Raw genomic sequence first — 16,501 nt, 5'->3', positions numbered from 1 at the left:
CGGTGGCGCATGAAGGCTCAAAAAGCCGACTCTACATCTTAATGCAGACAATGACACAAAGTAACCGCTTAAAAAAAATTGAAAAGTGTTGTTTCTTGACAAGTTAATTAAACCCGTGTAATTAATATAACGGTTTAAAGTAGACTGCAGCTTGGTGAATGAAAATGATTCTGATTGGTCCATTCAGAAAAGTGCTGTAAAAAGTAACAGACATCACGTGACAAGGTCTTCTATGTGTTGAGACGTCAGTTCTAAAACTTAAACTTCAGTAATGACAATGAGAATCGTAATATCCATTTAATCGAAACATACCGCAAACACTAAAGAGATATAGAAAAATGAAATAATAACCTGACAACGCCATGCTGTTTTTATGGTTACTACCGCTCTGTTTCATGTAGCTACGCCCACGCTTTTCAAAGAGAAGTGAGCCGTCAGCTGGTGATAAGACGGTGAATTAAAGGATGGCAACCAAACAGACGCCCAACGCTTCGTAACTGGATGCCTATTTGAACGTAAACACCTTATTTATTAGCTTTTATCGATAAGTTACGAACCTAAAAGATGAATTAATGTATTTTATCCGACATACATTAGTTTGTCGCGGTCTGGTCAGGACTTGCAATGGACTTTAACGCGCGCGGACCTCAAGGGACGTGAACAATCAACAGAAGATAATCGACATTTCAACGACATTGTTATGAGGGACCGGCTGGCTGATTTGAATGAGGCAAGTGATTGATTGATTAAAAACAAACCAATTAGACTTAATTCTTAACATTGAAAATAATATATTGATAGTGTTTTTACTTAAATACAAACTTTTACGTACATTGACATAACCAGCAAATAATGTTACTGACATATATGTGTTAAAGTTCCTTCTCATGCTCTTATCAGTGTAACGTTAGTAGTTTTTCTCCATGCTCGAGCAATGTGTATCTTTGTGGCTTGTTTTAGGGCAGGCAGAATGCCAGTGAAGATGGGGCTGTCTCTGTGTCCATGGAAAGAGATGGCTTCATGCAGGATTTTTTCAGAAAGGTAACGTTACAGTCATTCACCTGTATGAAAGGTGCTCCTCTTCTGTAATCCATGTATTGGTGATGGACCATACATAGGGATGCATTAAAATGCAGTAAAATTCTGACTACTACTCTTATTATGAAAATCTGATCATTATTTTCATGGGTGTTCATTACCAATAATTAGCTAATATTGTAAATCTAGAAGTGTTATTTTTAGGATTATTTGTATACTCTTATTGGCTTTTAATTGTATATTTTGAGTTTTTATTTATATATGTAACTTTATTTTTAGTAATTGATTTGCTTCTAATAACTTTATAATTATTTCCGTTTTTGTTTTAGGATTTTTAGTAGCCTACTTGAACTTGTTTTATTTTAGTTGACTGCCAGGTAATATTTTGTGTGATACTTGTGTTTCAGTTTATTTAAACTTTTTATTCCAGTTTGATTATTTTTTTTTAGGTTTTGAACACTGAACTCAGCACTTTTTAAATAAATACATAATTTAAAATAATAATAATTAAAAAAAAAATCTTAAATTGTACCACTGATGTTGGGCGTCAAAACATTTTAATGTAAAGTGAAATTTAATAACAAAACACGTTGTAACATGCATCCCTGGAAGTTCATGACTAGACGCACACTAAAGTAAAACTACTCAAGCACTTCGCTTTTCTTTATTTCAGGTGGGGGAGGTCAGAGGTGTCATTGACAAGATCTCCTCCCAGGTGAATGAGGTGAAAAAAAAACATAGTGGGATTCTCTCAGCCCCAAACCCTGATGAGAGTAAGTCACTCTTACTCAAAGACTGTGAAATCATAGCAAAGTGACAAGGTGGTGCATGTTAGCAGGTTGAATTGGTTTATGAACTATCACCATGGAGCCCTTGAGCGAGGCCCTTAACTCCAGGTCGCCCCTTTAGATGTCCCTGTGTACTGTGTTTAATGGATAGTTCAGCATTCTCAAGTTACCACAGGGAGTCAAGTTTGGGCTTGCAAGGAATTGTAGTTTTCCCACAACATTCTTAATTTTCAGTGTGTGTGTTGGGTTAGTTTTGCTGTTACTTGCAGGGCATGTGTAGGATATGAAGGCAGGAATGTGAGACTGAGATAAAGACATCAATGAGGGTGTGAGTGTTTCTGCTCATTTTTTCCCTTCTATTTCTCAAGTTGATAGTAAATTTTAACGATCTGTATGGGGATTGTACTAACAAATGTGTACTATTTCTCCTTTTTAAGAGTCACTTTTCATCCCTATACCTGCTTGCATTTTATATTTTCACATTTAATACCACAATATTTCTTCAACATGACACATAATGTAAAAGTGCTTTATAGGGTCACAGTTTTTCTGGAACGGTTGGTTGTCTGTAGAAAATAAAAATAAAGAAAAAATCTTATTTTTATAGCTGATGGTTTATTTGTAGCCTAGTGTGCATTGGGTCGTATGTCAAATGAACATCAGTACCTGAAATATCAGGAAGAAACCTCTATGTAATAGAATCGTTTAAATAAATGATATTTATATACAATATAGTGCAATATAAATATATTAACTGAAAGAAGTATCTTACCTTCACCAAGGCTGAATTTATTTAATCAAAAATACAGTAAAAACGGTCATATAGAATATGGTGACATACCAATCAGCTAATCAACTCAAAACGACTGCAAAGATTTCAGGAGTTTACAAAATGATCTCTCAGTTTGGTTTACTAGTCTACACAATTATAGGGAAGACAGTTGTCCAGAAGACAATCACTGACACCCTTCACAAGGAGGGTAAGCCACAAACATTTATTGCCAAAGAAGCTGACTGTTCACAGAGTGCTGTATCTAAGCATGTTAACGGAAAGTTGAGTGAAAGGAAGTGTGGAAGAAAAAGATGTATAACCCACCATGTGAACCGCAACCTTATAAGGATTGTCAAGCAAAATTGGTTCAAGAATTTGAGTGAACTTCTCAAGGAATGGACTGAGGCTGGGGTCAATGCATCAAGAGCCACCACACACAGAAGTGTGAAGGAATTTGGCTACAGTTGTCGTATTCCTCTCGTTAAGCCACTCCTGAACCACAGACAACATCAGAGGTGTCTTACCTGGGCTAAGGAGAAGAACTGGACTGTTGCCCAGTGGTCCAAATTTTAGATGAGAGCAAGTTTTGTATTTCCTTTGGAAACCAAGGTCCTTGTGTCTGGAGGAAGGGTGGAGAAGCTCATAGCCCAAGTAGCTTGAAGTCCAGTGTTAAGTTTCCACAGTCTGTGATGATTTGGGGTGCAATTTCACGTGCTTGTGTTGGTCCATTGTGTTTTTTGTAAACCAAAGTCACGCCACCCGTTTACAAAGAAGTTCTGGAGCACTTTATGCTTCCTTCTGCTTTTTGAAGATGCTGATTTCATTTTCCGGCAGGATTTGGCACCTGCCCACACTGCCAAAATCACCAAAAGTGGTTAAATGACCATGGTGTTGGTGTGCTTGACTGACCAGCAAACTAACCAGACCTGAACCCCAGAGAGAATCTAGGGGGTATTGTCAAGATGAAAATGAGAAACGAGAGCAAAAAATGCAGATGAGCTGAAGGCCACTGTCAAAGAAACCTGGGCTTCTATACCACCTCAACAGTGCCATAAACTGATCACCTCCATGCCACACTGACTTGAGGCAGTTATTAAAGCAAAAGGAGCCCCACCAAGTATTGAGTACATGTACAGGAAATTAACATACTTTCCAGAAGGCCATATGGTCTTATGAAGTACTCTAATTGGTTGGAGAGAGTGAATTGGTGGGTTTTTGATAAATGCGAGCCAAAATCATCACAATTAAAAGAACCAAAGACTTAAACTACTTCAGTCTGTGTGCATTTAATTTATTTAATACAAAAGTTTCACAATTTGAGTTGAATTACTGAAATAATGAACTTTTGCACAACATTCTAATTTGAGATGCACCTGTATGTTTTGAAAAGTGAAATATATTGAACATTTAATTGGAATCTTTTGTAACATGAATGTCTTTACCTATCACTTTTTTTTCAGTTTAATGCATCCTTGCTGAATAATATTATTTATTTCTCTTATTCTAAAATATGCCTTTTGCTTTCAGGGACAAAAGAAGAGCTGGAACAACTCACAATTGAAATCAAGAAAAATGCCAACTTTGTCCGGACCAGCCTCAAATGTGAGTTGGATGTTCTAGCATAGATAACGGCACCAATGCACTTGGACAAAGAAATTAAGTTCCCATCTATTTTTCTCCTTAGCAATGCAACATAATCTACCTCCAGAAGAACAGATAAATCAAGCCTCAGTGGATGCACGCATTCAGAAAACACAGGTGTGAAATCTTTCTCTTCTTTTTCATCCAACTATCCAGTTTGATCATTTTAATCCCCAATTGATTTATTGCTCTTACTTTATCTTTATTTTAGTACACTAACTTGTCACGCAAGTTTGTGGAGGTCATGACACAATATAATGAAGCCCAAATGTCCTTCAGAGAGAAAAGCAAAAGCAGGATTCAGAGACAGCTGGAGATCAGTAAGTCACACATGTTAATCTTTATACATTCACAAGCACATATGATACCTTAAAACTAGCCCTGTAAACCATTTACAGCTGACAAAAATTTCCACCTTAAAAGATTTTTTTTTTTCCAAAGGACTGTGCATATATATATATATATATATATATATATATATATATATATATATATATATATATATATAAAACCACTTATTGTCTCTGAGAACTATTTTTGTTAGGGGTGAATGATATACAGTTGTGCGTATAAGTTTACATACCCCTTGCAGAGTGTGCTAAATGTTAATAATTGATACAAATAAGAGGGATCATGAAAATTGCATTTTTTTTTTTTTTTTTTTTTTTTTTAGTACTGTCCTGAATAAGCTATTTCACATAACCAATGTTTACATATACTTCACAAGACAAAATAATAATTGAATTTATAAAAATGACGCCATTCAAAAAGTTTACATAACCTTGAATCTTAATAATGTGTGTAATTTCCTGGATGTTCCATGAAGATGGATTTCAAAATCATAAAATGTTGGAAAGCGTTCAAATATGCAGAAGATGCTGGAAAACCAAAGAATGTGCTGGAGCTGGAGGATTTTTCTGAAGAGCAGCAGCAGCAGAACTGCTCAGGACCAACAAGGGACCCATGAGCAAATCACAAAATATAAAAAGTCATGAATCATCCAGGAAATTACACAGTATTTGTAAACATCTGTTGTGTGAAATGGCTTATATGGGAAAGTACTAAATAAAGAAAAACATGCAATTTTCACGATTCGTCTTATTTTGTTTCAATTATTAACATTTTGCACATTCTGCAAGGGGTATAAAAACTTACGAGCACAACTGTATTCGTATCAGATAAGTTCTCCGGCTGATCTTAGAGATTTTACAAATTTCCCAGATAGATGTTGGACATACTGTATTTTAGCTAAAATTGAGTATTTAATTGTGCAGCGTATTTCCTCTTTTTCATGTTTAGATTACTTTGCCTGTCATTCACTGCTTACTTAAAATTAAATGTCAAAAACACAGATTCATAGTTTATAATTTATTAACACAATTAAATGTAATCTCATAATAAATGTAAGTTTTTCATTGTTAAATTGTTCTTGATATTGGCAAATAATTTTTGTCCACATGGTTCCCCTCTTTTCACCGGACATGCTGCATTTGAAATTTATTTTGATGTGGTCAAACATGTAGTGCAGACTTCTGAGAAAAGTGCATGTGTGTGTGTGTGTGTGAAGTAGTCCCAGTCTGAGAGTATTAATGAGGTGCTTTCTGTGCTTTATGACACGTGAAACTGAGCGGGTCACCTGAGACTCTAAGGCAAGTGTTACCTGGGCAACAGGGCTCCAGAGATCCTGCTGTACCTCTGCACAGTAGGCCAGGCGCAGAATGTCATGTGATAGGATAATGAGTAATCAGTCATGTGACTGATGCGATTTGCATAAAGACCCGGTTACCTCAACTTTGCATTTTAAACCAGTTTCCATGAAAAGTTGTGTGATTTGTTTGGAAACATCAGTTGAAACTTGATTTCAGTGATGTGTATTTTATATTTATGATGTATGATGATATATTTTATGTATATGGTATGATTTTTCTTGGTTATAAGTATTAATTTAAGTGCCGGTCATTGCTCAGAGGTCATATTATATTGGTGTGTGTTTGTTTTTCCAGCAACCTTTACATTGATGGTTTCAGCCATTGTAATGTTCTCTCTCATTTTCCCAGCTGAATCAATATAGTCCCCAAGGCATACTTAACATGACCACACACACGCTTACAAGCATACTGTACACACATACACTTTTCCATGACACAAAGCCAAGCAATTATACAAATGGACTAGCCTGTTAGCAATTGCTGGTCATCATTTCATGTTTACCCTTGACAAATTCACACACACGCTGCCATTTATCAAACAAATAATGGCCTAAACAGGATTGGCCAGTTTGTGAGAAGAGTGTTTCACTAATCTATTACACTCTGAATCTTGTAGCTGGAAGAATAACAACTAATGAGGAATTGGAAGAGATGCTGGAAACTGGAAACCCTTCTATTTTCACCTCCGATGTGAGTTTGCTTCATATAATGACTCTTTCCAGGAGGAAGAAATATTAAAATACTGCAGCTCTCATCCAGAGCCAGCTTTCTTTGGCTTCTCAGTTTTCTGTTTATGTGGCATGAAAATGAGAGCAACACATTTTTCAACAATTGGCACCCTCTGCTGGCTGTTTCTTTGCACTTTCTGTAATGATCTGTTTAAGCTTTAAAGGGATGGTTCACCCAAAAATGAAAATTCTGTCCTTAATTACTCACCCTCATGACGTTCCAAACCCGTAAGTCCTCCGTTCATCTTCACAACTCAAATTAAGATATTTTTATGGAATCTGAGAGCTCTCTGACTCTCCTGTAGACACACCACAATCAAGGTCCAGAAACATAGCAAGGATATTGGTAAAGTAATCCATGTGACATCAGTGATTCAACCGTAATTTTACGAAGCTTTTTGTGCAAAAAAAAAAATCAACAATTTGTGCCTCTCAGGGTCACCCTAGTGCCATTTTGGAGAATATCCACTGAATGCAAACAGTGTATGCTGTTCTGTGTCAGCTTTGTCATGCAGCGTAAGCACATGACAAAATAATTTCATTTTGGGTGATCTGTTCAATTGTTTTATTCTGTGTTGTCACTGTTTCTAAGTTTCTAGTGTCTACTAAAAGATTTCCTGTGTTTTCAGATCATCTCTGACTCTCAGATAACTCGTCAGGCCCTTAATGAGATCGAGTCTAGACATAAAGATATCTTGCGGCTGGAGTCCAGCATTAAAGAGCTTCATGACATGTTTGTGGACATGGCCATGCTTGTTGAGACCCAGGTGCAGAATACAGTAATAAGTGAGAGTTTGTTCACTTATTAGTTAACCTATACAGCATTAAGTCATGAACCCGCTTCTTTTTATGTTGTACAGGGTGAGATGATTGACAACATTGAGAAGAATGTAAACAATGCAGTAGAGTATGTCAGCCAAGCTAAAGTGGAGACCAAGAAAGCTGTGCGGTACCAGACGCAAGCACGCAGGGTAAGAAAACAACCATGGCTGACCATAGTCTGTCACTAACTTATGCTAATCCGTCACTAACCATAGATGGCTTTCTATACATCAGATGTTTCAATTGATGCTTCAGAAATAATACAGGCCTTAATTAAATGAATATAAATTTTATGAACACATTCAGCGTTATCAATTCACAATATGTGCTACAAGTACTTACAAAAACAAAATGCAATTAATTATAACACCTGCTTTTTGTCTTGTACAGAAACACATTATTCTTGCTCTTATTGTGTTGGTGGTGCTCGCTGTGGTCGCACTCATTGTTGGTTTATCTGTGGGCCTGTCTGTTAAAACCAATACTAACTCCGCCTCCTCCAGCTCCAATGCAGCCAACCCTTCCTAAGCATGGTTTCCAAGGTAACCCCCGGTGCCCAATCACTAACATTTTCATCTACTATCACTTTGTCTCTAATTTAACCCAGTTTGAATAGAGTGACCGCTTTTAAGGAGAAATGATTTTAATGGGATCAAACAAAGATTCATGTATGTTCTAATCAATGCCAGTTAACTTGCTTATAACCAGTAATGCCAATGTTTTTGCCAACAAAACAGAAAAACAAAGGTCTGTTTACATGTAATAATTCATTTCATACACAGTGGATCTTCTTTTGTTGTTTTTTTATCTTTCTGTCATAGAAATTGGTCTGTGTTGCCATTTGTGGAGCCGTGTGCAGCATCATTCTTTTCATCATCATCCTCATTGGAGTATACAGCGATTAAGTACCTAGAGCAAAACTTTATTCTCTTTAACACTACTGTGCCTTTGAAAGAGAGAGAAGAATTAGTGTTTTTGTTTTGACTAAAATGTAAAATGTCCTACAGTAACTCAAAAACTGCTCTTTGGTTTATTACCGGTGATTTGTGTAGAAGATGGCACGGATTTAAGGTCGAAGACTTTCCTTTTTGACATTGCTTTGCTACTTCACTACAGCAACCAAAGGTAGTTTTGTCTTTGAGTAATGTTTTGTAATAATACAATATGTAACATTTGGTACATTTATGCTTTGGGAGATCTGACTGACATTGTGGAGTTAAATAAAATCCATCAAAGTGCACTTTAGATATAACAAAAAATGCAGTTTGTATTCAGGAGTCACAAGTTAATTTCAGCTTTTACACAATGGTTTGACATTGTTTGATGTGACAGCTGGCTCCACACAATATGACGTCAGATTTGTGAACAATGTTACTAAACATCTTTTAGGCACTTAATGTTGTTCGTTTTTGTATCTTTCATATGACTGTGTCTTACAGGAAGGTAACCATTCAGTCAAATGCTCACAAAGTGTATTGTAAAATAAATGTGAGTTGCTCAAAGCTGTCATATGGTTTCTGTTTGTTACTGGTGAATGTTTATCACATATAATAGGGTTCAAAAGTACATGTACAGAGAGACAGAAAGAGAGCAGTGGAAAGTAATATTTTAAGGAAGGATGCATTAAATGATTGAAAGTGGCAGTACGTATATTTTACATTGTTGCAAAAAATGTAAATAGTAAAATCTTTTTCAAATAAATGTTATGCTTTCTATTCATAAAATAATTATAAACAAAATGTATCACAGTTTCATCAAAACTATTAAACATTGGATAGAAAGAATTGTTTCTTGTGCAGCAAATCAGCATATTACAATGCATCTTTTTGTTCTATGGTATAAGCAAAATATCTGTGTTGATGATGACATCACTGTTACCATGAGAACCACAAATACCATGAGTATTTGTGATGAGGCTGAAGCAGGTGCGTACATTGATGCTCATGGGATTTTACCCTGGACAGCAGCTGTGAAAATCTCCCTCAAACACACTCACATTATTAAGACAGTCTGGATACTGTTGGTGATATCCATATGCACTTACACTGTATGATGAGAGCTGAATAAATGCCTCTCGTGACATGACACTTTTAGGACATCCTATCTCTGCTATTGAGTTGTGAGTGAGTGGGCAGAAGCACAGACATTATGTAACTGAAATGTTCCTGCCTCAGAGACAGTAAGAGAGCATCCACACACACACACATGAGAGAGAGAGCCAGTGAGAAAGAAATAAATTAAAATCTCACCTGACCTGGTTAGGGTGAGTGAATAAAGAGATGAAGCTGAAGGGGAGACAGTGATTGTTTGTAACAGTGATGGGACAGTCAGTGCTTTTCTCTCACTCTGTGTGTGAGTCATTGTTTGGCTGAGCAGCAGTGTATGGAAACCACAGAGAAGGACAACAAGAAAACGTGAGTACGTGCATAGGTATGAATGAGGATTTGCATTTTTTTTTTCTTTTTTTTACTTTATTTATTTATTTATTTGAGAGGTTGGGTTTCAACTGAATCCAAAAGTTTCCAGATTATTGTAAATTAAATTGATGTTTCTTGCGTACTATTGATCGCTGCACATGACCTGGGCGAAGAATAGCCTATGGTCACAAATTAAGAATTCGTTCCCTGGTTTAGTAAATCGTGGCTATGTTTTACTAAAACGAGGAAACGAATAAACAAGTCATTGGGACGAATTGTTCATTCATGGCCGCGTTAAGTGTGTTTTTGTGCGGGGCTTTGTATGTTCTGTCTCAACAAGGCCAAATTTGTGAACCGCTACCAGAATTACTTCTGGAATACACATCTACACGTTTAACTCCAGGTGAATTAAAAAAAATAATAATAATAATAATCTGCGATTATTATTATTTGTAAAAGAGCAATTACGTTAATGTTTTAGAGAACAGACAGGGTTTGATGATAAATGTCACAAACTGAACGAAATGGATTAAAATCATGAATTATTAGGAAGATCCAGAATCGGTTTAAAACTTCAAAAGAAAACATTTATAGCATTAGCATGTAGCCTACTTCCATGCTTTTACCGTGGAAAAGGACAGATGAAAAAAATCACACAGTGTGGTATTGATTTGCTGGCAGTGTTTCACTCAAAGAATAGCCTACATTTATTTGTTAATGGATTACATTGTGTCTTTATTTAATAATAATAAAAAAAAAACTCATTCAAAAATTTTGAAATGCAAGAAATGTTCTTGTGCAGCAAATCAGCATAATAGAAAGATTTCTGAAGACTGATCCCACATGAACAAATACTAAAGTAATTTGTAGTAACTTAAGGCAAGGCAAGTTTGTATATATAGCACATTTCATACACAATAGTAATTCTAAGTGCTTTACATAAAAGAGAGGAGTGAAAATGAAAAAATCACAACAATTAAACAAGGAATTTAAAAACTAAAAATTATTTAAAATTGATTTAAAATGTTAAAAATGAATTTAAAACGGTTAAAAATAGAAAATGTACAAGAAGATTTGTGACTGGAAACAAAACATTTAATTCTTGCAATTTTTTTTAGATGATAGTATGCTGATTTAGTAATAAATGTATATAAATACATTTATATACATTTAATAAAATGTAATAAATACTGTAGTAGTATACTTAGATTTTTACTGCAGTGAACTGTAGTGTATTATAGAATAATATAAATATAAACTTAGTACAATATTGGGTAAAGTAATTTGGTTATATTACTATAGTTGTTATATTACTACAGCAACTATAGAATTACCACAACAAATTAATTCAAGTACTTTAGTATATTGTTCAAAAACACAATAGTATTTACTATAAATTACTATAGTATTTAATCATGAGGGATGGCTACTAAAAATTCAGCTTTGCTATCACAGGAAATATCATTAAAAAGTTATTTTAAATTGTAATAATATATCACAATGTTACTATTTGACTGTTTATTTGATCAAATAAATTGCAGTGTGTTTGTTAGTAAGATTTCATGTTGATTTTTCTACAAATAGGCCTACCCACTTCTCAGTTTACTGTACAAAATCATGGTTACAGAGTTATCTATTAGTCCTCTGCTAAAAACAAAAATTTCGTTTTTAAATGTAAACATTCAATAGTTTTTTTGTTTGTTTTATGTTGTTAATACTTCAAGGAAAATTTGGGAGAATTTGCTGTCTTTGTTCCTGCAGTTTTCATCACGCATGCAGAAATGTGTTGTCCCCTGTCAATGTTAATTGTTTAATTAGTTTTGCACAAAAACATAAAAAGCATAAAAAGGCACAAAAGTATCTCCATGTTTGGTGGAATGCCCCCTGTCGGGCTCCAGCAGGTTTCTCTGTTTTGGCTTGGAGGGGATGGATTGTTCTACAGCGCTTGCCTCAGGCAGTGTCCTCAGTTTCCAATGGACTGCTATTGAGTGACTCTATTCATAGCCCTTGCCCCGTCCCAGGCAAGCCATGTGTCCTCTCAGCAGTACTACACCGCACATCTGTTCAGCTGCTTTCTTTCTCCATTATCATTTAGTCAGACTCATTTAAGATGCACTGCTATCAGAGGAGATTATGTTCACCCCTGAGAGGGCATCTCCTGTTCCTCAAGCCGCTTTCTTCACGGCCATTTTTTAGTACAGTAACGATATAATCCAGTGCCTGTTCTTATGTAACTCCAGATATTAATAATCCCACGCGGCCTGTGGCACGCTGGCTCTGTGACATCACCGTCAGCCACAGCGGAGAATGACTAGAGCACTGTGGGTAAACACACTAAAGAGCAGGACATGGAGTGCTTTGCTGGAGTTCACAGAGAGCAGGGCTGCCAGCGTGTAGATTATTCATAGATTATGGGCCATGGTATGTACCGCCTCTGCACACAGATGTGTGGATTAAGACATAATTGATTTGTAGATTATGTAATGTACTGTTATGTTGATTTCTGTATAGTATGTAATGTACACTAAATCTTAGAAGCTATTAAGTGTATTTGTATTGTCTTTGGGTATTATGTTTGCTTATATTTTTTAAGATTATTGGATTCATCATTGTAAAATATCATCTATAGTTGTGTTTATAAGAATAATTTGTGTTTTGCATGCAGGGGTCATAGAAATTTTCAATTTGCAATCTATAGGCATGATGTAAACAGTGCTTGTATATGTATCTGTGTGCATTTTTGTTTCAACATCTGCAAAGTAGGTCTGTCAGATGTGTGTCTTGACATATGATCAAATATTTTCATATTTACACTACTGTTCAAATGTTTGGGGTCAGTAAGATTTCTTAATGCTTTTTACAGAAGTGTCATATGTTCACCGAGGCTGCAATTATTTGTTTATTTGTAAAATAATAATAATAATAATACTGTAATATTGTGAAAAAGGAACCTCCCCCTTTTTGTCATTAGAGTTCATTTATTCTTGTGGTGGCAAAGCTGAATTTTCGAGAAAGAACATTTATTTTTGTATATAAATCTTTTGTAACATCTTTACTGTCTCTTTTGATCAATTTAAAGTAATAGTACAGCCAAAAATGTTTAATTTGCTGAAAATTTACTGAAAAGTTTACCTTCAGGCCATCTAAGATGTAAATGAGTTTGTTTCTTCATGGAAAAAAAAGATTTGGAGAAATGTAGCCTCTGAATGGGTGCCATCGGAATGAGAGTTCAAACAGTTTATAAAAGCATCAAAATAATCCACACGACTCCAGTTCATCAATTAATGACTTGTGAAGTGAAAAGCTGCATGTTTGTAAGAAATAAATCCATAAATCCATCATGAAGATGCTTTTAACTTAGAATTTATATATACAGTATGTGTGTGTGTGTGTGTGTGTGTGTAATAAAATATTAAAGAATAAAACTTAAACTAAATTAGTGCATGATTTTACTGTTGTACTTTGTCAAAATACTTTAAATATACTTAACAAGTTTTTTTAATAGTAAACATTAGGAAACATAATTCCAAACTTCAAATAAGATTTAAAACAGATATAGAAAATCTTAAAAGATAAACAGCTTTGCTTTGAAGCAACAGCAGTTAATGTAAATCTTCATGCATGCATCCACGCCACTAGGTGTCAGGATAGATTCAAAGACGGCTGGGATAAAGAAGAGTCTGGCATAAAGAAAATGAGTGCACCTGTACAGTAGGTGCATGCTGTTATTTATGGTGCGTTCCATTCGACAGGGTCCCTACGCAGTGTCCACTGCTCCCTACTCCCTGACCACGGTATATCAGTTGAAGTGGACTTCACTGACAATAACCGCTCATTTGGAACGCCCTGTAAACGTAATCAAAGAAAGTCACCGATGGGGTCGCACAGATTATGATATAACCTACATATAGGACTACATTAATATTTTAATTTTTATTTACAATCACATTTAAAATATGTACACTATACAATAAAAAAGAAAAAGCATTGAGTTCTATATAATGAAAAACATATGTTTATTATACACTTTGACTATTGCTGCTATCACTTGACCATTAACAGAATTGAAGCCCTGCTGTTACTGTCATGCAAATATGAAAATAAACTTTTATTTGGTTGTGTTTTATTTGGTTTGTATATGTGTTTTTAATAAATGGTCATAATTGCATAGCGGTCTCGTGCGCCTTCTTCCCGCGCACAGCCGTATAGTAAACACTGAGGTAAATAAAGTAAAATAAAGAAAAATGTCAGAGCCTCGTCTGCTTCTACTCGCTTTTACATGATCATACCTTTTTACAATCCATAATGAATATGAACGAAGACAGCGAAGACGGCCATTCTGACTGGTGATGACGTGCTGTGCGCAATGACAGTTGGGGGATAATCGCTCTCCACTTCCTGTGAAGTGATGTATCGATGTTCCTGGATACAAAATTATATTCGTTCAAAAAATAAACTATGGTATTACATCCCTAATATTATTTTTAAAAATGTAGGTGGCATTGAATTTCTTCTTAATTGTAATTTTAATATTAGTAAGCTCCCCATAAAACTTTCCAATTTTCACAAGCAGGCATTGTTGTCATGGATGATTATATACAAACACAATTTTTCCCCTCACAAATGCTTAATTTGGAACAATAAATATATTACACACCAAAATAAATCTCTCTTTTTAGTTAATTGGTTTAGAAACGATATTTTGTTGGTTTCACAACTTTTAAATAGTAATGGTCAGGTTCTTACCTATTTAGAATTTCTAGAAAAATTTTGCTTCTATATACCTATCAAAGAGTACAAGATGGTAATAAATTCTATTTCCTCAGAGCTTAGGAAATTATTAGAAAATGATGTAGATCACAAACCAAATTTAGATTTTAGTCTTAAATTGGAAGGTATAAATATAAAAAAAAAAAAATGTAATAATAATTTTCTTAGAATGATCTGTCGAATTTCCTGTGTCCCTTTAGCCATTGGTTTTTGGAGATCACAATTTCAAGATATTAATTGGAACGAGACTTTTAAGATCTCAAGACGGTTTTGTATAACAAATAAAGTTAGAGAGGTATCATTTAAAATTGTTCATCGTATTTATCCTGTAAAAGAGGTAATTGCAAAATTTTGTAAAGACATTGACTTGAAATGTGCTTTCTGTGATGAGAAAAATGAGAGTATTGAACATTTATTTTATGATTGTATCTATACAAAATTATTTTGGTGTGATCTGGTTTTTTTTGTTAAGCAAAGCACGAACATAGAATTAGAACTCAAACAAAAGGATGTTTTATTTTTTTATGAGTATGCTGTTGATTTCAAAATTTGGTATATTGTAAATTTGCTCATTATATATGGAAAATTCTTTATTCACAAATGTAAATGGGCGGGGAAAAAACCTAATTTTACTCACTTTAAAATAGAAATAGGTCACTATCTGTATACATTAAAAGAAACAAGAAATAACAAAGCAAAAATAACTGTAAATTATTTTAAAGCCCTAAATCTTGTTTTTGAATAATTTGTATTTATTTATGTATTTTGTTGTTTCATTTATTATTGTTTATATTTTGATGTAATTGATACGTTATTGCCCTTGTATGTTCTTGTTCTAAAACTGCAATAAAAAAAAAAAAAAAAAAAAAAAAAAAAGATGTATCGATGTTCCCTTATTCCCTGTGCCTTGCCCAGTGCCCTTCGAATTGAACATGTTCGCTCCCTTCGGATTGGAATCTAGATGGCAGAATACCCTGTGAAGTCCACTTCGCTGTACACTTACGGTCGAATGGAACGCACCTATAGACACCAGTTCTGTTAATTAACATCCATTAACATGAGCAAAAATCAAATAAAAATAAAAATCTTTAAATCCTTTATATTTAAACAGAGAATAAATACTTCTATTGTCACATCAGGAGAGTCATAGTGATGTGAATAAAAGTCATTTTCCCCTGTTCCTCATTTCTAATTAGTTAAACTGATGGTGCTACACATTTGCCCCAGCTTATGCATGTTTAAGTGATATGTGGCTCTGTCCAATAGGAGATGATGGGGGTTGAAAGGCAGTGTGAGGTGGAGGTACTGAAACAGTCCCAAAACGATTTACAGTGGGTCCAAAAACAGCTGTCAATCATCTCTAACAGAACCAATGGACCAGGCAGGACTAAAGATAAGGTAAGTCTTAGGGTTAAAAAAAATTCTATAGAAACATAGATGATAATTTATTGTTTTTGTTTGTAGTTGTTGAACGGACTATAATACAGCATTTTATATAGGTCCTGTGTTTTATGTTAGCTTGGTTTGGTTTCGGATCAACCACAAGGCTGTGGTCCAGGCTTTACTGGATTGTCCTGATCACGGTTTGGTTTTCTGAGGACTTGGCCTACTCCTCCAAATGGAGCAAATGCCTACTTCCTCCTGAACCCTTTTCCACCCCTCCTTTAAAGGTGCAGTAGGGAACTTTTGTAAAAAATATTTTTTACATATTTATTAAACCTGTCATTATGTCCTGACAGTAGAATATGAGACAGATAATCTGTGAAAAAAATCAAGCTCCTCTGGCTCCTCCCAGTGGTCCTATTGCCATTTGCAG

The 16,501-nt window shown here is 34.9% G+C and overlaps 1 protein-coding gene across 3 annotated transcripts; it reads left to right on the top strand.

Moving 5' to 3' along the window:
* Positions 1-272: 272 nt before the first annotated feature.
* Positions 273-9,000, top strand: LOC113092095 (syntaxin-2-like). Of its 3 annotated transcripts, XM_026257693.1 has the most exons (12): positions 275-515; positions 598-730; positions 961-1,041; positions 1,712-1,811; positions 4,126-4,200; positions 4,283-4,356; positions 4,451-4,559; positions 6,565-6,638; positions 7,306-7,443; positions 7,537-7,647; positions 7,889-8,040; positions 8,320-9,000. In XM_026257693.1, the coding sequence occupies exons 2-11, from the start codon at positions 701-703 to the stop codon at positions 8,024-8,026; spliced, it is 930 nt and encodes a 309-aa protein (XP_026113478.1). In that variant the 5' UTR covers positions 275-515; positions 598-700; the 3' UTR covers positions 8,027-8,040; positions 8,320-9,000. The 3 variants fall into 3 exon arrangements, with proteins under 3 accessions (XP_026113479.1, XP_026113478.1, XP_026113477.1); XM_026257692.1 differs by having other exon boundaries at positions 275-730; XM_026257694.1 differs by lacking the exon at positions 7,889-8,040 and having other exon boundaries at positions 273-730.
* The last annotated feature ends 7,501 nt before the right edge of the window (positions 9,001-16,501 follow it).

This window comes from Carassius auratus, unplaced genomic scaffold (genome assembly GCF_003368295.1).
Source record: "Carassius auratus strain Wakin unplaced genomic scaffold, ASM336829v1 scaf_tig00214465, whole genome shotgun sequence".
Classification (NCBI taxonomy): domain Eukaryota; kingdom Metazoa; phylum Chordata; class Actinopteri; order Cypriniformes; family Cyprinidae; genus Carassius; species Carassius auratus.
Note: the sequence above shows the minus strand (reverse complement) of the source record. Positions and strands in the feature narration are given on the sequence as shown.

What these genes read in the sequence shown, in the direction of transcription:
- LOC113092095 (XM_026257693.1), top strand. Translation starts at nt 701, where the DNA reads ATGAGGGACCGGCTGGCTGATTTGAATGAG. An exon ending in CTTCTATTTTCACCTCCGAT is followed by an intron (nt 6,639 to 7,305) that starts GTGAGTTTGCTT and finishes CTGTGTTTTCAG; the next exon opens with ATCATCTCTGACTCTCAGAT. An exon ending in ACCAGACGCAAGCACGCAGG is followed by an intron (nt 7,648 to 7,888) that starts GTAAGAAAACAA and finishes TGTCTTGTACAG; the next exon opens with AAACACATTATTCTTGCTCT.